Raw genomic sequence first — 22,546 nt, forward strand, 5'->3', positions numbered from 1 at the left:
TTGCTTTAGGTCACCACAGAGCACAGAGTAAACTTCCCCGAGCTCTACAGTAGGTTCTCGTTAGTTATCTACTTTATCCATAGTATCAATAGTGTATATATGTCAATCCCAGGCAGTGCATTTTAAAGGAAGCCTCGGCAGAGAGAAAGCCCCAAGGAAGGAGTGTGCCTGGCATGTTCGAGGCCCGTGTAGCTGGAGTAGCATGAGGGAGGGGAAGAGAAGGTCAGGGGAGAGCCTGAGGCAGCACCAAAGAGCATATAGGCTATTTCAGGAACTTTGGCTTTAATTTGAGAGAAGAGGATTGATTTGAACTGTGGTGTTGGAGAAGACTCTTGAGAGTCCCTTGGACTGCAAGGAGATCCAACCAGTCCATTCTGAAGGAGATCAGCCCTGGGATTTCTTTGGAGGGAATGATGCTGAAGCTGAAACTCCAGTACTTTGGCCACCTCATGCGAAGAGTTGCCTCATTGGAAAAGACTCTGATGCTGGGAGGGATTGGGGGCAGGAGGAGAAGGGGATGACAGAGGATGAGATGGCTGGATGGCATCACCGACTTGATGGATGTGGGTCTGAGTGAACTCCGGGAGTTGGTGATGGACAGGGAGGCCTGGCGTGCTGCGATTCATGGGGTCGCAAAGAGTCGGACACGACTGAGCGACTGAACTGAACTGAACTGAATAGCAAAGACAGGGCATAAACTGACTTTATGTTGAAAAGTAGCCCTTAAACTGAAAGGGAGCAAGGGCAGAAGGAGGAAATGCTTTGGAATACTTTATGAAGAAGGAATGTTATTCTTTACACAGAAGCATACATTCAGTTCAGTTCAGTTCAGTCGCTCAGTTGTGTCCGACTCTTGGCGACCCCATGAATCGCAGCACGCCAGGCCTCCCTGTTCATTACCAACTCCCGGAGTCTATTCAAACTCATGTGCACAGAGTTGGTGATGCCATCCAGCCATCTCATCCTCTGTCGTCCCCTTCTCCTCCTGTCCCCAATCCCTCCCAGAATCAGGGTCTTTTCCAATGAGTCAACTCGTCACATGAGGTGGCCAAAGTACTGGAGTTTCAGCTTTAGCATCAGTCCTTCCAGTGAACACTCAGGACTGATCTCCTTTAGGATGGACTGGTTGGATCTCCTTGCAGTCCAAGGGACTCTCAGGAGTCTTCTCCAACACCACAGTTCAAAAGCATCAATTCTTCGGTGCTCAGCTTTCTTCACAGTCCAACTCTCACATCCATACATGACCACTGGAAAAACCATTACCTTGACTAGATGGACCTTTGTTGGCAAAGTTATGTCTCTGCTTTTGAATATGCTATCTAGGTTGGTGATAACTTTCCTTCCAAGGAGTAAGCGTCTTTTAATTTCATGGCTGCAATCACCATCTGCAGTGATTTTGGAGCCCCCGAAAATAAAGTCTGACACTGTTTCCACTGTTTCCCCAACTATTTCCCATGAAGTGATGGGACCAGATGCCATGATCTTAGTTACACTTCTGTAATACTTTAGGTGAGAGAGGTGTTCTGTTCTAAGGCATCAGGCAGGAGAGATATGAGAAGTGGTTGGAGTCTGGATATATTTTTAAGATAGAACTGATAAATGTTGTTGATGGATTTAATGTAGTCTGAGAGCCAAAGAGAGATGTTGGGGATGAAGATTGGGGGTGTAAGGAGACTAATGAGGGTTGAAGATTTGTTACTAGAGAGGAGAGAGAAGTTGTGAAATAATCATCTCAGAGAGTGGAAGAGAGTGATGAAGGGTAACCGAATTGTAGTGTGTGTATGTGCTCAGTTGCTAAGTCGTGTCTGACTCTTTGTGACTCCACGGACTGTAGCCTACCAGGTTCCTCTGTCTATGGAATTTTGCACTCAAGAATACTGGAGGGGTTGCCATTTCCTTCTCCAGGGGATCTTCCCAACCCAGGGATCAAACCCAAGACTCTCCCGTGTTTCCTGCCTTGGCAGGTGGATTCTTTACCACTGCACCGCCTGCAAAGTGAACGGTTGCCAAGCAGCGAAGTAGAATAAGTGGAAACAACAGGAGTTGGGGATGAAGGTTGGGGTCACAAGGATGGTGAGAGTTAAAAGTTTCATTAACTGAGATGGGAAAGACTGTGATTTGAGCAGGTTTAAGGAAATAATCATAAGTTCAGCTGTGAATATAAGTTCAATTCATCTATTTGATATCCAAAATGTTGAGCATGTAGTTGGGCATATGAGTCTTGGGTTTGGAGGAGAGCTTTTTACCAGAGATACATATTTTGGAGCATTCAGTGTTACAGATGTTATGTAAAGCCATGAAACCGGACCATGTCACCAAAACAATATGTGAAAATTATGTGAGAAAACTGAAGAGGTCCAAGGACTGAGCCTTGGGACAGTCCAACTCTTAGAGGTCAGGAAGATGAGGTGGAGGTGGGAAGGAGAATAGGGAAAAGTTCCCCGAAAAGTGGGAGAAAACCTGGAGTGTGTCCAGGAAACCAAGTGAAAGGTTTATTTTCAGGTGGAGAAAAATGTTCTGTAAAACACTGTTCAAATAAGCTGAAGAAGGGAACAAGAGCCTTAGTAAAGTGGTGATAGCTAATGACTTGATTAAAGCTTTCCTGGTTGCCTGGTGGGGTGAACGCCTGACTGGAGTTGATTCAGTCGAAACAGGAAGACCAGATACTACTGCACGGACTCTATAAAGGGAAGGAGAAAACGGAGGAGGGAGCTGGAAGAGGAAGTAGAATCAAGAGAGGCTTTTTTTTTAAAAAATATGAGATAAATTATAGCATTTTTGTCTCATTAATGGAAAAAATAAGCAGAGGGGGGAGAAGTCAATGAGGCATGAGAGAGAAGGGAGAAATGCTGGATGCTGTCCTAAGGTGGTTAAAAGGGGATGGGGCCTGGTATACACATGTGGAGTTGGCCTTTGCTAAGAACAGGGATAGTTCAGGAAAAGGGAAGGGTTTATGGATAAAAAAGCAAGAAGCACTTTGGATGAGGTGCTCGGAGCAGGTTGTGGAATGGAAGTTCTTTTCATTGCTTCTATTTTTTTTTAGTGAAATCTGAATGAAGGTTATTAGCAGAGAGGAGAGATGGGAGAGAGGCAGTATTGGAGATTGAGGAGAGAGAAGATGTGAAATAATCACCTAGGGGAATGGGAGAAACAATAACAGTATGATTGCCAGGCAGCATGATGAGCAAGCTTGTATGCATGGGTTCTTCTGCAGCCGCATTCAGACGTGGTGTCAGTTGGAGAGGTCCATCACCAGGAATGTAGTTCAGCTAAGCATGTATGGTATAGCTAGAGAAGGCCAAGCCAACTGAGGATACCTGCAATGGAATGAATAAAATTATAAAGATTATGCATGGAATTTAGGCTGAGTGAGGAAAGAAATGGACACAGTGAAGAGGTGAACAAACTCTAGGTGTCAGGGACTGAAGGATTGCTGGATTTGGGTCAGGATATTGGCAAGAGAGTAATTGGTAGTGAAAAGATTCAATACTTGAAGTTGAAATCCTGGAGGAAGATTATGTTACTGGGAATAACTGTGGAGAGAGTAGATGAGGTAGAGAGAAGGAAACATTATTGATAGAGAAGTCAGGAACCTGACTGTGGTTTTGGAAAAACCACCTTCATATTTGTTGGAAAAAGTGGCAATAAACTAGAAGCTAAAATCTTCAAGAGATGAGGATGGAATCTGAAAGATACAGGCTGATGGCATCTGGAGATTTATGTAAAAGGAGAAGGAAAAATAGTTTTGAAGAGCAGTGAGGAGCAAGAAGCATCAGCACAGCTCCACCAAGTCCAGTGGTTAACTGGGGTATGGGGGATGAATATAATATTATTGAGTGGACTTCAGGGAAGCAGTGGTTTTGTGTTTCAATTAGAACAGAAAGGTTAAAAGGAATGTTTAGAGAAGAGATTTAAGGCACTGCTAATAACCACATGCATGTGTTCTAGAAGACCTTGTGTAAGAGTTTCAGAATATGGGAGGTGATCAGAGATGATCAGAAAAAGGGATGCATATGGGGGTTGCATTTGGAGGGAAGAGGATTGACCTGGTGACTGGCATACACAAAGATACAGGGTATGCTAAGTTTTGTTAAATTTAGTCTATATAGTCCCAACCAGATAGTGATGGTTAGATTGTGAAAGTTGTCTGGAAAAAGATGTGAGGCAGTGGGGGGTCTAACCAGGAGCCCACAGAGTTCTGGAGTCCCACCTTGATTTCTGCTGTGGAGGGTCAAGAGAGGAAAGATCTTTATCCAAATGTGTGTTCAATAGAGCTGTTCAGATACACACAGCAGCCAAACACCGGTGGTGTGTGAAGTGAGATGTATTTAATTGCCATTCTTGCTTAGTCATTTTTCTGCTTGGTTTCTTTGCTTGTGCCATTAAAAATCAGCCAGCCCTTTTGCAGTAGCTGAGCTTTTGCCCACTCCTAGTCTAACAGTCTCTTTCTTTGCTAATCACTAATTCCAGTCTTATCCGCCTCTTCTATACGCATTTCCCAGGCCTTTACCATGCCTGTCTACCCTCGTAATTTTCTCTTTCTCCTTCTGTGTGTGTATGTTTTGATGATTGTAAAGGAGCAACCCCAAATCCTAGGATCACTAGTCTTCAAAGTCTTCTCTTAGGGATAAGGAGTAGGAAACAAAAGGAAACCTTGTTTTCAGATGGTAACTTCTTCGGATTCTTAGAAATGAGGAAAACAGACATCCAGAAGAGAATTCAGCAGCTCCATGTGGTTGTCCATTGAAACGGACATGATCGGGAGCTACCTGTCGGTTGATGAACCTGTGTCTGTACAGGTGTATAACTTGATGTAGGTGATTGATTTTAGTACCATACTGTTTTTTCTTCAGCCTCTTCCCTCAGAAATGAAAGATCTTCAGGGTAGGATAAAACAGTCTAAAATGCAGATGAATAAGGGCTCATAAGGGCACACCTTGGAAAAGGTAATCCCTGGCTCTTCCCTTCCTCTGACTCCCATCACTACCACCACTACCACCAAAAAAAGTTACCAACAATACAAAGAAGACAAGTACTTTGTGCAGGGTAGAGGGTGTGGTGGGGACAATCTGATACCAAACCGTGCACCTGATCATGTATACAAACCTATTGCTGGGGTGAGAGAAGGATGCTACTGCTCTTGGGAAAGAGGTTTATTGGAGAACGTGTGATGTGATATTTCCCTTAAGGAATGAAGGAAGACAGCAAAGTGCCCATGGGAGGCAGGGGAGAGAAGTAGGGATGGAAGGAAGCAATTTATCAGGGAGATGAGAAAATATTTTCTCATCCAAAGCAACCAAAGAGAAGTTGCTTAAGAGATTTGCTGTTCAAGTTCTCTTGAAGTTATTAATTTGAAAAACAAACTAGCTATGATCTCTATAGCCTTTTTTAATGAGTCCTTTTAGTGGGATTTTTATGTCACTAAAGAAGGCACTATATTCTTATTAACCATTTGTATCCAGAGCTAACAATTTAGCAAAATGCAGAAAGGAATGAATGCACAACCCACAAACAGAAAACTTGGAACATTAACAGCATAGGAAAATTAAGGGGTTTAAAAAGAGAAGTCCTGGAAGCATAGCTATCTAAATATGGTTACTGACTTATATGAACCAGCTCACAAAGGATGATTTATAAGCTAAAATTTAAGCTTCAGTGTTGTTCAGTGAAAAGGGCACTTTGCTGGAAGACCTGGCACACAATAGGTTTCCAATTAATATTCACTAAGTGAATAATTGAATAAATATGGATATTGAGCCATTCTCCTAAATCATTCTGAATCTCATATTACCCAGTCATGAAATGGAAAATAACGCCTGCGGTATTAAATAATACTTTATTGCATGCCAGGTACATGCTCATCACTGTCTATGTACTTTATATATGTAACCTTCACAGTGTAGCTCTCTTCCTCAAAGCAAGACTACTTTAGGCTAAAACGATATCAGAGAAAACCCACTGTGTTACACTGATTCAGGGGACCAAATTATGGCTGTGTCAGTTGCAGTTGGATAGAAGTTAACAAAAAAGTTGGGCTGGCCACAGTTACTGATTTCACTCAAGCTAGAGTAGCTGGATGGACAAATTCTGGATAAATTCTAGCAAGTGTATTCCTTCCAATATGATCAATATTGTCATTATTCGTTTCAGGTAATTAATAATTCTCTGGGACATAGTAAAGCTTCTAATGCTTAGGAAGGTTATTTTATTTCAATTGGAGGATAATTGCATTACAATGTTGTGTTGGCTTCTGCTGAACAATAGCCGCTATCAGTCATAATTATATATGCAGGGGCCTCCCTCTTGAGCTTCGTTCCCCTCTCCCATCCCACAGCTCTAGGGCATCACAGAGCATCAGGCTGGGCTCCTTGTGTTACGTAGCAGCTTCCTACCACGTGCTTCCTTTTACACATGATAGTGTATGATGTCTATGCTACTTTCTCAATCAGTCCCACCTCTCTCCTTCCCCTGCTTTGTCCACAAGTCTGTTCCCTATGTCTACATCTCCATTTCTTCCCTGTAAACAGGCTCATCAGTACTCTTTTTCTAGATTCCACATATATATATGGATTATTATATTTGTTTTTCTCTGACTTCTATAACAGGCTCTAGGTTCATTCACCTCACAACTGACTCAAATTTGTTCCTTTTTATGGCTGAGTAGTTCTCATCTTGCCTCCTCCAGCATCTGTTCTACTTTCTAAATGGAGCAACCCAAGTTTCATTAGGTTATGTTTACAAACCATCTCTTGAGGCCCTATTTCTTCTACTTAGTGAAGGAGACTATTTTGAGAACTTTGAGAATCTATCTGTATGCTTCAGGTTCAGAAATACTGCATTAAAATTCATGTCCCTTTAAATGATCCTTTGGAATCAATCAAGAATATGAGAACAAGAAATTGCCTGATGATATTTAATTAAATGTGATTATCCAGATGATCCAGGATATATGTCTATTAACTTTAAGATTGGCACTTGCATGAAAATGCTAAATTAAAAAAGTTCTCAGAGAATTCAGAGATCCTTAAGAGCACATCCAAGGATTTCAGGTTGAGAAAAACCACTTTAAATACTTATCTCAGAGTCTAATTTGCTCTTATACATGTTAATGTTAACCAAGTTCATCCTCAGAGAGGGTACTTTTCTTGATTGTATTTCCAAAGGCTAAAGGTGGATGTGATTGTTCCTGACTTGTCTGCGCCCCTGTCTCATTCACTGACAAAATGCACAGTTATTGGGTGAATTAAGCAAACTCTTGTTTACCTCTGCATGGCACATACTATTTATTAGCTCATCCATTGTAAGAACATTACTGCAGTGGCCTTCCTCTTGTTCCAGGTACTATGTTAGGTGTAGAGTTTACAAGGTTGGATGGATTTGACTGTTGTTCATGAGAAACCTTGTTTTTCATAGAAGATAAACAGGAAACACAAAATACAATCAATTGTGAAAAGAAATCTTTTGATTGTGCAAAGGATAAAGTGACTAAGCCAGTGAGTGCATCTGAGACAAATCTGAAACTGATACCAAATGCAAATTGCAGGAATCATTTGCAGTTCAGTTCAGTTCAGTTGCTCAGTCGTGTCCAACTCTTTGCGACCCCATGAATCACAGCACTCCAGGCCTCCCTGTCTGTCACCAACTCCCGGAGTTCACCCAAACCCATTTCCATTGAGTCTGTGATGCCATCCAACCATCTCATCCTCTGTTGTCCCCTTCTCCTCCTGCTGCCAATCCCTCCCAGAATCAGGGTCTTTTCCAATGAGTCAACTCTTCGCATGAGGTAGCCAAAGTATTGGAGTTTCAGCTTTAGCATCAGTTCTTCCAATGAACACCCAGGGCTGATCTCCTTCAGAATGGACTGGTTGGATCTCCTTGCAGTCCAAGGGACTCTCGAGTCTTCTCCAACACCACAGTTCAAAAGCATCAATTCTTCAGTGCTCAGCTTTCTTCACAGTCCAACTCTCACATCCATACATAACCACTGGAAAATCCATAGCCTTGAATTATTTTATTATGATGTAAAACAGAGTGATGATGAGGTTCTTAGAAGACTGCTCTAAGCTAACTTTTGTTGTCTGAGGGTTCCCTCCTCTCTCTTCCCATAGTCCTTTAGAGCCCAGTAAGCCAAATTTGGCTTATTTTTAATTAAAATTGTAAAATGGGGGGAGAGATGATTATTTATTAATTCCCTAATAACATTACTAGATATTTTTATGGGTACCTTGAAATGTAGACTTGGTACCTAGAATGATGCTTGGCATATAATGCATGTACAAAACAGCTTAAGTAGTTGAATAACTGATATTCAGTTATTACTGAATTTAAGCCTTCTCTAGTCTATATTAATAAAAAACTCTGTGCCAGGTTTAACAGTAGCAGGACACGGCGCAACTGGAATGAACCATGTGGGACCTTTTAAGAATCTGTTCTCCTGCCTTACTTCCTTCCCTTGGAGATCCTGCTGCTCTTTCCCTCTCTCACTTCAATTTTACCCTTTACCCCTGAATGCATATCCAATTCAGGCTGTCCTACTAGGGGAGTTTTTTCATTTCATTTTTTAAAAAAGAGATTGCTGATTAATTCTGATGTGGACTCCTTCCCCTGCTTCCAATCTTGATAAATTCAATGTCAGAAGGAGAAGAGCCATGTTTTTTAGTTTTCTGTCAAGATGACTTGATTGAAAAGTTAAACGAGTGATAAATATACAAAGAGAAGACTTCATCTCATGGATACTTTCTTTAAATCATCTGGAAATTATACTCTCATTACTTGTCATTTCAGAACCAAAGAATTTTATTACTATATATAACTTAAAGGATCAACTATGCCGAACTTGCTTAACCAACTAAGTTTGGCATGTACATGATACAGCAGTCTAGAACTCACTATGGAACTCATTTCTAACTTTGACACATTTAGACATTGTAAGTGTAGAGGCCTAGAGGAAATCATTTTTCTCCTTAACTGCTGACTTATTATCGAAGGCTGAGATATTTTTATTCTAAAAAATACCAAGCAACAGTTGATGAGAAACTGAGGTCTAAAGAAAGTGAAATAAAATTATAATACAGGGCCCATATAGTTTGTTTTGTCTTGATTGTAGAAGTGGAGTGTTGTTTCTGAGCTAGAATCACCAGGTAGTTCATAACTAATAATGTTCAATTCAGGGTTAAATGAGTTAATGCAATTAAAAGCTTAGAGCCAAGCCTAACACATGAGTATAAATTTGAATAAGTTTTAGTTATTATTTAAATGATTTGCTGCTGACTTTTAATGTTTAAATTGCTTTAAAGCATGATATTAGAATAAGCAGCTCAAGTAATTTTCTGTCTTTGAGTGTCATGGTAAGTCAGATGTCTTTCTTTAACACAAGCCAAATACTAAAATAATTTATCATTTCTTATAAAATTAAATTAACCAAAGAAATGAGACCATGTGAAAATGACATTTAAGTTAAGAGAGTTAAAACTGAGAAGTATACCTGTGTTCCTGTGGCGGATTCATTTCGATATTTGGCAAAACTAATACAATATTGTAAAGTTTAAAAATAAAAATAAAAAAAAATCAAAAACAAAAAAAACCTGAGAAGTAAAATAGCAGTTCTTTGAATTATTGATAGGATGGCTACTAATGGACTAGGTTCCTATCTGCTTTTTTTTGGTTTCATTAGAATTCTAAAAAATAAAAATGAGGCTTCCCAGGTGGCTAAGTGGTAAAGAACCCACCTGCCAATGCTGTAGATGGGGGTTCAATTCCTGGGTTGGGAAGATCTCCTGAAACAGAAAATGGCAACCCCCTCCAGTATTCTTCTCTGGGAAATCCCTTGGACAGAGAAGCCTGGTGGGGTACAGTCCATGGGGCTGCAAAGAGGTAAACACGTCTGAGTGCCTAAGCACACACACACTCGCACACACACAGACAGCAGGGCATTAAACACGTGTGTGTGTGTGTGTCTAAGCACACAGAATTAAAAATACTTTTAAAAATAATCATTTCTGTTTAAATTAATAATTTTCCTAGCCCCAGGTAAACATTATAGGTTAGACCCCAAACTCAAGACTGATTTGCACATGCTGTGCTGTGGGCTTTAAAGATGGAGAACGGGGCCACCAGCCAAGGAATGCAGGTGGCCTCTAGACGCTAGAAAAGGCAAAGAAACCGTTCTACCCTAGAAGCTCTGGAAGGAATACAGTGCTGCCGACACCATGATTTTAGCCCAGTGAGATTCGATTTGGACATCTGACTTCTAGAATGCCATTTGCTTGTGGTCCATTTCATGAAAGACAAAATACTCAGTTCAGCTTATCATCCTTCAACCAAATCTCTGTGATAGAAAACAGAAGGAAAGACTTAGGAATATGTGTGAATTTATTACTTTTTGCATCTAACCTACAGTTGCATATTACTTCATAGATTTCAAACAGAAACATACATTATTTTATATTCTCTTTTAAGTAGCTATCTGAAGTAAGCAGAGTGGAAATGTCCCCATTTTATACTAGTGGAGAAACTAAATTATGTTGTCAGTAATGGAGAGACAGGACTGGGTCCCTATTGTGTGTGTTGTCTACTATACCACAACCCTTCTTAGAACTCAAAATGTGGATGTCATTTAACTGTGATTCTGCCAGTATTTTCAAAATAAAGAAATCTTGTTTGTGCCAATGTTATTCATTTTATTTACATCACAACACTCATCTAAAATGAAAATTATTTTTGAAATTTTATGAAATTTGTGAAATTTTATTTCATAAAATTCAAATAGACATATCATAAAAACCATTTTTCTTTTAGAATGATCTCTGTATCAGCTTTTTAACATACTTATTGGCCTGAAACAACATCTTGTTTCTGCAAGATGCTCTCATGTTTTGGGTCTTCAAGCTTTTCTTGTAATGTAGAGCAGTGTGCGTGTACACATACACACACAAACACAGGTGCACACTGCATGCACACCCAATGCAGATGTGTGCACATGTGTTCAGTTCAGTTGCTCAGTTGTGTCTGACTATTTGCAACCCCATGGACTGCAGCACGCCAGGCTTCCCTGTCCATCACCAGCTCCCAGAGCTTACTCAAACTCATGTCTGTCAAGTCGGTGATGCCATCCAGTCATCTCATCCTCTGTCGTCCCCTTCTCCTCCTGCCTTCAATCTTTCCCAGCATCAGGGTCTTTTCCAATAAGTCAGTTCTTCGCATCAGGTGGCCAAAATATTGGAGTTTCAGTTTCAGCATCAGTCCTTTCAATGAATATTCAGAACTGATTTCCTTGAGGATGGACTGGTTGGATCTCCTTGCAGTCCAAGGGACTCTCAAGAGTCTTCTCCAACACCACAGTTCAAAAGCATCAATTCCTCGGTGCTCAGCTTTCTTTATAGTCCAATTCTCACATCCATACATGACCACTGGAAAAACCATAGCTTTGAATAGAAGGACCTTTGTGGACAAAGTAATGTCTCTGCTTTTTAATATGCTGTCTAGGTTGGTCATAACTTTCCTTCCAAGGAGTAAGCGTCTTTTAATTTCATGGCTGCAGTCACCATCTGCAGTGATTTTGGAGCCCCCAAATAAAGTCTGTCACTTTTTCCACTGTTTCCCCATCTATTTCCCATGAAGTGATGGAACCAGATGCCATAATCTTAGTTTCCTGAATGTTGAATTTTAAGCCAACTTTTTCACTCTCCTCTTTCACTTTCATCAAGAGGCTCTTTAGTTCTTCTTCACTTTCTGCCATAAGGGTGGTGTCTTCTGCATATCTGAGGTTATTGAGATTTCTCCCGGCAATCTTGATTCCAGCTTGTGCTTCTTCCAGCCCAGCGTTTCTCATGATGTACTCTGTATATTAGTTAAATAAGCAGGGTGACAATATACAGCCTTGACGTACTCCTTTCTCAATTTGGAACCAGTCTGTTGTTCATGTCCTGTTCTAACTGTTGCTTCTTGACCTGCATACAGATTTCTCAGTAGGCCGGTAAGGTGGTCTGGTTTTCTCATCTCTTTAAGAATTTTCCACATGTGTACATGTGTATGTGTATGTAAAGTTTCACCAAAAACTCCTCAAATAATATCAACCCTTGCCATCCACAGTGGTCTCTGTTTTTCTTTGTTCTACTTCATGTTTTGAAATACATTGATTGGCAATCCATTAAATAGATTTTAGATGTACTTGTGCATGATAACCTACCGTTTGAAACACTAGTATACAGCTACATTGTTTTAACTTTTTTAAAAGCGTGAGTTTGGAAATCAGATCTAAGTTTGAGTGTTTTCTCTTCCTCTTCTTAACGGTAAGGATCTTTGAGGAAAGTCACTTGGCATCTTAGGGTTTTAGTATCTTCATCTGTAAAATATTATAATGTGATATAATATTTTTAAAGTGTAGACTATAATAATGATATGTATATCATAAGCTTATCTTTCATTCCTTAAGTATTTATTTCTCAGGTTCCATAATATTTTCATTCTACTTGGTCTTGGTAAGATTTTGAAGGATTTCTGCAACTCTTTCTTCTCTCAGGGAACTCACCATCATATTTAGTGTCTTTCTCTATTTTTGGGGATTTTACAATAGAAACATTTGATAGGGCTGGACAAAGGAGACGGACCAGTGGCCATAAAGGGAGCTACCAGCTAGGGGTGCTAGATAGGCCTTCCACTATGGTTGAAATGGAGATCCAGAAACAGGCTTTATAAAGTAGTATCTTCAAAGCACTCGTATTCTCACTTTTCCCTATAAAGTTATCAATGAGTCACTAAATTTCAAGCCTCATTATAAATATTTTTAAATTAAAGACTCAGTAAATCCTCCTTAAATATTCATCATTTGGGAATTAAAAAGAAAGTCTTTAGGATTTGAGAATAACTCACTAACAAAACAAGATTCCTCTTGGATTATCCATAGGTTTATTTACTTATTAAATCAGAAATCTTTGGACATCAAAGTTGTTCATTCGCTCAGTTGTGTCCAACTCTTTGTGATCCCATGGACTGCAGCACGCCAGGCTTCCCTATCCTTCACCATCTCCTGGAGCTTGCTCAAACTCATGTCCATTGGGTCAGTGATGCCATCTTGTCTCTCTGTCATCCCCTCCTCCTCCTGCCGTCAGTCTTTCCCAGCATCAGGGTATTTTCAGATGGTCAGCTCTTCACATCAGGTGACCTAAGTATTGGAGCACCAGTCCTTCTAATGAATATTCAGGATTGATTTCCTCTAGGGTTGACTGGTTTGATCTCTTTGCAGTCCAAGGGAGTCCAAGAGTCTTCTCCAGCATCACAGCTCAAAAGCATCAATTCTTTGACACAGTAAAATCAGGTAAACTGACAAAGATGACACATGCTTTACTTTTCCCTGTTTTCATGAAAACTGAGTACATTCTTAATTCTGTCACACGCTGAGTACTCTTAGTTTAGAGCAGCCACCGTGAAAGAGATGGGAAAGGTGCAGATAGATTCTGGATGAGTTTACCGAGTGGGAAGTGGATTGGGAATATGTAAACAGTCGTTTTCATTTTGAGTTTGATTTTTTTCTTCCCATTATAGGTGATTCCTTTTATCACTGTCATTTATGCTAATGGCAGAGTAAAACTCTAAATGGTGGTGTTTTATTTACTAAGTTGTGTCTGACTCTTTGTGACCCCTTGGACTGTAACCCACCAAATTCCTTTGTCCATGGGATTTTCCAGGCAAGAATACTGGAGTGGGTTGCTGTTACCTTCTCAAGAGGATCTTCCCGACCCAAGCATCTCCTGCTTGGCAGGTGGATTCTTTACCACTGAGCCACTTGGGAAGGTTGAAACAGTGAATAGCATTTCACAATTATTTGTATCTCTATATGTGGGCATTTAGTTCCTTTTGAAAAGAGCTCCTGGTTTAGTGTCTCTGACACAGGAATCCCATTAAGAGTGGGGTTGGGATGGAGGTTAGGGACCAAGTTTTGCTTTCTCCTTTTATTTGCCTTTTGATGTATCCATTTACCCTCCATCTTTTTCCTTTAATATTTTTCAAGAACTCATATTTAGTTGCAGTTGCCTCCTTTCAGATATTTAAATTTTAATGTTATTAAGGAAGTTATATAAGTTATCCTTTTCAAACAGATTGAAGAACCTTTAACTCTACATGTAAGATTTGCAAAGTAGAATAGACAAAGATTTGAAAAAGTCATGGACAAGCATATGCTAGTGCAGAAGCAATTTTCAGCAGTTTAATAATAAATATTTCAGGGCTCTTTGGGGCTGGAAACTATGCCATGGGTCCTCCCTTAGCCCCTAGCACCTAGAGCTGATCACTTGGTCGGAACTTAGCAAACACTTGTTGATTAACTGTTAAGTTTGTATTAATTACAGATTTGTCCTAAGATGCAAAACAGTTTAATGGATTTCGATGCTTTTAACATTCAGTTATATTTAGCTGTTCTTGAATCTGTTCTCAACTTTTATAAATGGATTAATCTATGCATATTCTGTATGTGTCAGAAATGTAAACAATGGTCAGTGGCTCTATAAAATTTTTATTGACTGTTTTACCTGGGTTTTCATCCACTAGTTTTATATGATCATGGAAAAGCAGTGAATGGGCAAAATATCTCATAAAATCAGTAAGAGTAATGGAGAATAGAGCTTATTGTAAAATTTAATTGTAAATAAAATAGTACAATATTACTTTATAGCCACTTAATAAAAGTGCTAATCAAAAGAGATAACTCTGTCCTTTGATTAATGTACACATGGTTGTTTCAAAGTAGTGGTAAGATCTTATTTTTTAACTATGTGGTATATTTAGTCATTCTAATGATATTATATAGAAATAGCATTATTCCAAAACTTCCAAAACTATGTTGAATAGTAATGGTGAAAGTGGGCACCCTTGTCTTATTCCTGACTTTAGAGGAAATGCTTTCAATTTTTCACCATTGAGGATAATGTTTGCTGTGGGTTTGTCATATATAGCTTTTATTATGTTGAGGTATGTTCCTTCTATTCCTGCTTTCTGGAGAGTTTTTTATCATAAATGGATGTTGAATTTTGTCAAAGGCTTTCTCTGCATCTATTGAGATAATCATATGGATTTTATTTTTCACTTTGTTAATGTGGTGTATTACATTGATTGATTTGCGGATACGAGACAGCAAAAGAGACACTGATGTATAGAACAGTCTTATGGACTCTGTGGGAGAGGGAGAGGGTGGGAAGATTTGGGAGAATGGCATTGAAACATGTAAAATATCATGTATGAAATGAGTTGCCAGTCCAGGTTCGATGCATGATACTGGATGCTTGGGGCTGGTGCACTGGGACGACCCAGAGGGATGGTATGGGGAGGGAGGAGGGAGGAGGGTTCAGGATGGGGAACACATGTATACCTGTGGCGGATTCATTTTGATGTTTGGCAAAACTAATACAATATTGTAAAGTTTAAAAATAAAATAAAATTAAAAGAAAAAAAAGAAATAGCATTATTCCAAAAGTTGTGTAGATCAAGGTGATATCTTGCTTGGGATTCACAGCTGTATAAGCCCAATGAGTATTTTGCTCTCAGTAAGCCAGCTCAATGAATATTTTTTGATTGTTTCAAAAGACTTGAGTTCATATTTTTTTGTTTATTCCTGTTTTTCAAGTTCATATTCTTTTATCAAAATTAACTTACATAAAGCCAATACCAAAGAGTTATCAACAGTAGCCTGTTTTGGTTGGTCTGTACTCAGGATGCCGCCACAGTAAAGACATCAGCTGGTGGGTCAGCCTCACAATTCCTGGGTCTACAAGGAGCCCTGGTCGTGGGCCCTGGTTCCAACAGCCAGGCGAGGGCAGCAAGGAATGCTTGAAAGAGATGGAGACAGAGATGGCCCTGTTTTAGCAGGCAGTTCTGGGGCTCTTGCAACCAGAACACCTGCTTCACCCACAGTCCCCATAGGAGAAGCAATGCAGGTCCCAGCAATTCCAGTGACCCGCCCAATGATCGCAACCCACACATAGTAGCAGCCTGCTCCAGTTCCCGGCAGCCGTTGTAGCCACGGTGGTTCCTCCCATGGCAGATGACCCTCCTTTTGTGGACTCGGGGACATTTTGCCACAGTTATTGGGGTCACCCGGACAGTCCAGTGGCTTGAGAAGCGCTGTTTCTGCCACCAGCAGCTGTGGCCCCCTCGAGGGCTCCTCTCCTGCATCCAGCCCTAATCCCCCACATGCTACAGTGAGAGCACCATCTACTCTTTCCTCTGCAGCAGGTGGTCCTCACCTCATGGCCTTGCAGCTCCATCACTAGGCCCATGTGGGCCTCCTTTTCTGCCTGGGCCATCCCTGGACTACCTCTAACACTGCTTCCAATGGCTTGGAACCTGGGCCCCTTCTCTGGGTTCCACGGCTGCTCTGAGACCTCTCTTAGAAGAGCCAGCAGCACCTCAAGAGGTGGACGTTGGTTTGGGATTAATCCTAAAAGAGAAGGAAGGGGCAGTGATGATATTCACCTCTTTGCCTCTCTGAATCAAAACCATTGGAAATTAGTCTCTGTGAAATTAACAGCTTCAAGCTAATGCAAAAAGAAAGAAAATGAGAGGATCAGAGTCTGTCTGTCCTCTGGGTTTTATACTTGTTTAAGATCAGCAACGGTGTGCCTCATCATCACTGCACTTCTGAGCCTTGTTGCTTTCTCCTTTCAGAATGGACTCAACGCGCTTCACCTGGCTGCCAAGGAAGGCCACGTGGGGCTAGTTCAGGAGCTGCTGGGAAGAGGGTCTGCTGTGGACTCTGCCACCAAGGTAATGTTTGTGCTGGTCATATTTATCCCATGGTAAAGAGGAAACAATTTAAAGCTTCTTTTCCTTGGCTGTGTATTTCAGAGGTTTGCAGGAACACCAAGATTCTTCACAATGCAGAACTGAAATTGAAACCCCTGTTCATTAAATCTTGCAGAGTTTGAATTGTTTCCTTTAGGGACTTAACAGAAACTAAAAAATTCTGTATCTTTAGTTTTTAATATTTTATCTTTTATTTTCTCATTTGATTCACATAGAGACGAGATTAATATAATCCTCTATAGACAAAAGCACCTATTTTCCCAAGGTTCATTCATTTTTTAAAATAAATTGATGTAGTAAACTACTTGATGGAAATGAACAAGTAATTTTCATGCTTTCAGTAAGTTGTTATAACTTTTAATATATTCATTTAACTTGATAAGAGCATATGCAGATACTTTATACTCTAATGGAAAAGAGATTTTTGATCATAGGTTGAATTATTAGGGTAAAACTAGATTTTTGTCACTATAATGTGAGTTTGTAAAGAAATTGGGCTCATTTTTAAAGGAGTTTATAAGATGCTTGGTACACTAGTACCTGTTACTTGTTGATGCTGTTTTTGATAAAATATATTTGAACTTTGAGGGGTCATTTCAGAAACAACTATTTAAAAAAAATATCATCAGTGGTAACAAATCTTTATCTTTAGAAGGTGAAAATTTAATTTGAAAAAACAAAAACACCCATAGCCAATCAGAGTCAAGCCTGTTGACTAGGGCTGAAGTATGACAATTTGATTGTGTGTGTTACAGAGAGAGGTTGCAGGCACCCCAACCCCCAGCTGGGTCATTAGCCTAGTCAGGAATAGACAAAAAGAGTGCTGGAGTAAATTAGAAATATGACCATTTAACCCGAATTTCCAGTACCTCATACATAATTGCCAAAATGTGGACCGACACTATTCCCAGTGTAGTATACAGCAGTTCCAGTGGAAATATAAAAACAAAATCAAGTGAAAAACTCTTTGGCAATTCCAAAGAAGTTAAAATATAAGTTCACCATATGCAAGAAATTGCTTACTTTTAAGTCTAAAGAGAGAATAAACATTTTTAACATTTCTCTTGACGTCAAATACATGTTAAATATTTAAAGAATGTAAATTTTAACCTATATCAAATTATTTGGTTCCCCCAAGTTGTCTATATTAATGTATTCATTAAACCAACTGCTTTTTCTAGCTTAACTGTTTATTATCATTTGTTTCCTTTTCTTTAAACTCTGTTGATGTTTTAAAATACAGGTTCATTTTTAATCACAGGTTATAACAGTTGTAGAGTTTTAGATCCAGAAACAAGTGTCACTGAAACTCCATATTTGAAGGGAAGGCAACTGAGCCTCCAATATAGTATGTGAGTGGTAAAGGTCCACAGTTAATTAGTGGCGAAAAAAGAACCAGTTTCCAAAATTTATGACCTTTTCCCCCAAAATTTATGACTTTGAATGTACAGATTTTAATAACTTTATTTATTTATTTTTGACTATGCTGGGCCTTCATTGCTGTGTGGGTTTTTCTCTAGTTGCGATGTGTGGGCTCCTCATTGTGGTGGCTTCTCTTGATGCGGAGCACAGGCTCTAGAGTGCACAGGGTTTAGTAGTTGTGGCCCCTGGACTCGAGAGCACAGGTTCAGTAGTTGTGGCCCATGGGCGTAGTTACTCCATGCATGTGGGATCTTCCTGGTTCATGGATCAAATCTGTGTCTCCTGCATTGGCAGGTGGATACTTGACCACTGAGCCACCAGGGAAGCCCCAGATTTGTTTGTTTTTTATTTTTTATATATGTTTTAATCATATCATAGGCCTCTTTTAATATCTTAGCCTTTATTTTCTTTTCATGATGGTTTTAAATTATTTTTCATTTTTGTTTAATGCTTTTAATGGTAACTTTTTGATGTAGCTAATGGTTGAAATTGTTGGTAATATCATGTAGTGCATGTAAAATTTATTATTTTATTCCCCAAATATTTTGAACACATATGTGCTCTCGTGACTCAAAATACAACTGTGAATTGTCATTTTCTTCACCACTTAAAATTCCTAGGTTTCTCTACATAGTGAAATGAATTCAGGTAAACTCTTTTTTTTTAGTTAACTTTATCTTAGGGTAAGACTTTTTTCGTTGTTGATTAAATAACATGAATGGTAATATTGTCACTCACACACACGTATGCACATACGTCCCAAATTATTTACTTCAGTAAGATCTCAGTCTTTCCATGTTCTTCACAGTAAACCAAGATTGTACAAAATAGAGAAGGAAAACATTGTATAGAATGGCCAATGTTTTGATGGTAAAAATTATTTTTTTCAGAGGTGGGCTGCTATCTTAACAGAATGACAAGTTTTAACCACTTGAAATAATCAGCAAAATTGAAAATATCTGTACATTTTGATTTCTACAAGGTTTAGAAGCCTCTAACATTTTCTATTTCGTTTCAAAACAGAAAGGAAATACTGCTCTTCACATTGCATCTTTGGCTGGACAAGCAGAAGTTGTCAAAGTTCTCGTCAAGGAAGGAGCCAATATTAATGCACAGTCTCAGGTATTACATTGTGATTTTCTATAATGTAAAGAAATTTAAATTAACCTTGTCAAATTGATTTAATATATTTAGCCAGCTATTGGGTACATAAATTTACTATAAACACTGTGTAATTTATTTCAGCCAAGTTATTTTACTAACTCATACCATTTCTGATTTTCAAGATGTATCATCATCTTCCTCTTTTTTTCTAGCTTCTTTCTCTTTTCTTTTTATTTTGGTTGACATTGTTATGTTAATTTCTACTATACAGAAAAGTGATTCAGTTTTACATATATATGTATACATTCTTTTTTATATTCTTTTCCATGGTTTATCATAGTATATGAATATAGATCCCTATGCTGTATAATGGGACCTCATTGTTTATCCATCTAGAGATATAATAGTTTGCATCTGCTAATTCTGGACTCCCAATCCATCCTTCCCCCTCCTCCTTAGCAACCACAAGTCTGTTCTCTGTCTGTGAATCTTTTTTTGTTTTGTAGATACGTTCATTTGTGTCATATTTTAGATCCTACATATAAGTGATATCAATATGGTATTTGTCTTTCTCTTTCTGACTTACTTCACTTAGTACATCATCTTCCTGTTAATATAACTGAAAATTTGACAAGTTCACAGTCTATCATTGTCTTTAAGTGCATTAAAAAATGATATAGTGTTTTTCCTTGAATGTAACATCTGTAAAAGATGAATTATTCATGCAAGTTATGTCACTCTATAAAGTGTTTTCTTTCCTTAAATTAAAAAAAAAATCAAAAAATTTGGTAGTCCAGTGCAGAATCTGCTATACAGTGGGAATCATACTCCTTTGGGTAGTTTCATGTCAAATGCGGGCTTTACAGGTCTCCTTAGGGAAATAGGAAAATTCGAGACCCACAGCCTTATGGTGCATGTAATAATAATTATATGGTATAGAGAATGATAATCTTCAAATGAAACTAATACAATTTTAAAATAATAATCAAAAATGCACCATACTACAAACTTGATCCTTGTTTTTTCTAGTTGAAAGGTCGAGAAAATATTGCTTTGCCCAAAGCTTTATTCTTAGTTTCTATTATATATTTATGCAGAAATTGAGGTGCGTATCTTTGTAATCAAATCTATTCGTTCTGTTATTAAAGTTTTTAGCCTTTCTAATAACACAGACCACACTAGAGTGCTATTGGCAAAATAAACCAGTTCCTCTCTGTCCATTCCTTGGGTTAATCTCTCCAGCTTGCCTTTGAAGACCTTTGTACAGGAATATATATTACCTGTACTGTTCATTCATTCATCACACAGACATGGCTCTACTTGTATAAATGACACAAGTTCTGGACCCGTAAAACACTAGTGGGTGGAATTTAAAATCAGCCCTATTTTCTTTGACCTTAATTATAGGGAAGAATCTGTTGAAATTACAACAGACAAAACATTATCAATTTTTATCTCTCTATCATACTGTTTTGAATAACCACATTTCCGTTTATAATCCACATTTTAAGTATGCATCAACATTTTAACACTTATTGAGAATATGCCATATTCTGAAATCTTTGTTAAATGAAATTCTTTAAAAAATCGGTATCAATGTAAAGAACTCTAGTATATTCTATAAAGTATAATGGCATCTTGGGCTTAGAGACATAGGACACTACAAAATTGACTGCTCCCAAGTAAGGGATAAAAACTTCTTTTCATTCATGTTGATGTTTGGTAGAAACCAATACAGTACTGTCAAGCAATTATCCTTCATTTAAAAATAAATACATTAAAAAATTAAAAAAAAAAAACAAGCAAACTTTTCTTCGTAGCTAGAGAATATCTTTTTGCTTTAGAGCAGAGTTTCACAAACTTTAGCCTGCATGACTTGTTAAAACACCTGTTTCTGGGCCACACCTCAGAGCTTCTGATTCAGTACATATGAGGGACCTGAGAATTTTCATTTCTTACAGATTCTTAGGTAATGCTGATGTTGCTGATCTAGGGACCACACTTTGAGAACCTCTGCTTTGGAGAGGATGTAAGAGAAAACTGAGTGTAAGGATATTGCAGTAAGATTGTCTATATACGGATTTAATGGCATATAATAAATCAGTAGTCTGTGACCTTAAAAAAAGCATGGAAACAGAAGCCCTCCTTTGCCCATAGGAGGTTGCTTTTGATGAAAAGTTCATGTGTATGTTGGTACTGTATATCTATCAAAAGAACTTGCCTACTTTCCTCAAAATGGTCAACTAAGCATAGTAATTTCATATAAGCTGACAGGTATCAAATGCTGTAAGGTAAAAACTTGTTAAAAGTTATATCAGTTATTTTACTGTCTGTTAGATATTATATGCTTTGGAGACTTTTCAAAGAAAACAAACGACTTAATCAGTGATTTGCTTTCAGTGTCAATGAGGCTGTTCTTTATAGTCACACCATGCCAGATTATAATAGATCTTAAAGGAAAATTTATATTATCTTTGAGATTAAAATAATTTTTATTTGTCTGTATTCAGTTAACTCAATTTAGGTTTATATTGTAGGGAATCCTGACAGATAGCTTCACACTAATTTCTATATTTTCATATATTTTTGTGAGAAAGTTTTAGAGTAAGAAAAATTTATAATTAAAATTTAGTTCTTCTGAATGCCTAAATCATTTGATAAGATCTACTACACTATTTGCTATATTAAATTTAGGTAGCCATCACTACCAATTAACAAAAATTATTATAACTTAGAATATTTTATAATTTATAATTGAACTTAAAATGCTGGGATTTATATAAAACAGATTGGTTATTTTGCCATGTGTGTGAGCAAATTCCAAAGGCGTCATTTTAAGGATTGTTGAAGGGGAATGCGAGCCCTTCTCCACGTATAATTCTTGTCGGTGGTGGCTTGTTAACGTACAGATTTCTTGTGTGAGAACAGTGAATGTCAGGTGAATCAGTAGGAACTGTGCTTATGATAGTTGGACACTCACTCCCTTTTGAGAACCATAAAAAGAGCATAGGAATCCCAGATGTATAATGTAAATCCTGAATTTTGTACTCAAATTATGTCTTCTACTTCTTTGTAAGAACCTAATGCGTGGCGAATGCAGAATCGTCTGTCACTATAGTATCATGGGTTACTGCACTGTAGTTTGGCTTTGACAAACTTCTGAGTTATTTGGAAATGGAGCACTAAGGTTTTTGTTGAATTGAGAAAGTAGGAAACTTGGAAAAGC

The 22,546-nt window shown here is 38.4% G+C and overlaps 1 protein-coding gene and 1 long non-coding RNA gene across 20 annotated transcripts in view; one reads left to right on the forward strand and one right to left on the reverse strand.

The window, feature by feature from the left end:
- The window catches only part of ANK2 (ankyrin 2), a 285,421-nt gene that overhangs the window by 78,281 nt on the left and 184,594 nt on the right, over positions 1-22,546 (forward strand). For all 19 annotated transcript variants that reach the window (XM_055588009.1, XM_055588008.1, XM_055588011.1 and 16 more), the window contains exons 3-4: positions 16,657-16,755; positions 19,240-19,338. In XM_055588009.1, coding sequence (XP_055443984.1) covers positions 16,657-16,755; positions 19,240-19,338 — 198 coding nt within the window. The remainder of the gene's footprint in view (positions 1-16,656; positions 16,756-19,239; positions 19,339-22,546) is intronic.
- On the reverse strand, positions 15,536-16,725 carry LOC129657633 (uncharacterized). Its single transcript, XR_008716920.1, has 3 exons — positions 16,587-16,725; positions 16,236-16,429; positions 15,536-15,818 (listed from the first exon to the last, which is right to left on the reverse strand). It is a non-coding gene; the product is annotated as an uncharacterized LOC129657633 (long non-coding RNA).

This window comes from Bubalus kerabau, chromosome 7 (assembly GCF_029407905.1).
Source record: "Bubalus kerabau isolate K-KA32 ecotype Philippines breed swamp buffalo chromosome 7, PCC_UOA_SB_1v2, whole genome shotgun sequence".
In the NCBI taxonomy this organism is placed as follows: Eukaryota; Metazoa; Chordata; class Mammalia; order Artiodactyla; family Bovidae; genus Bubalus; species Bubalus kerabau.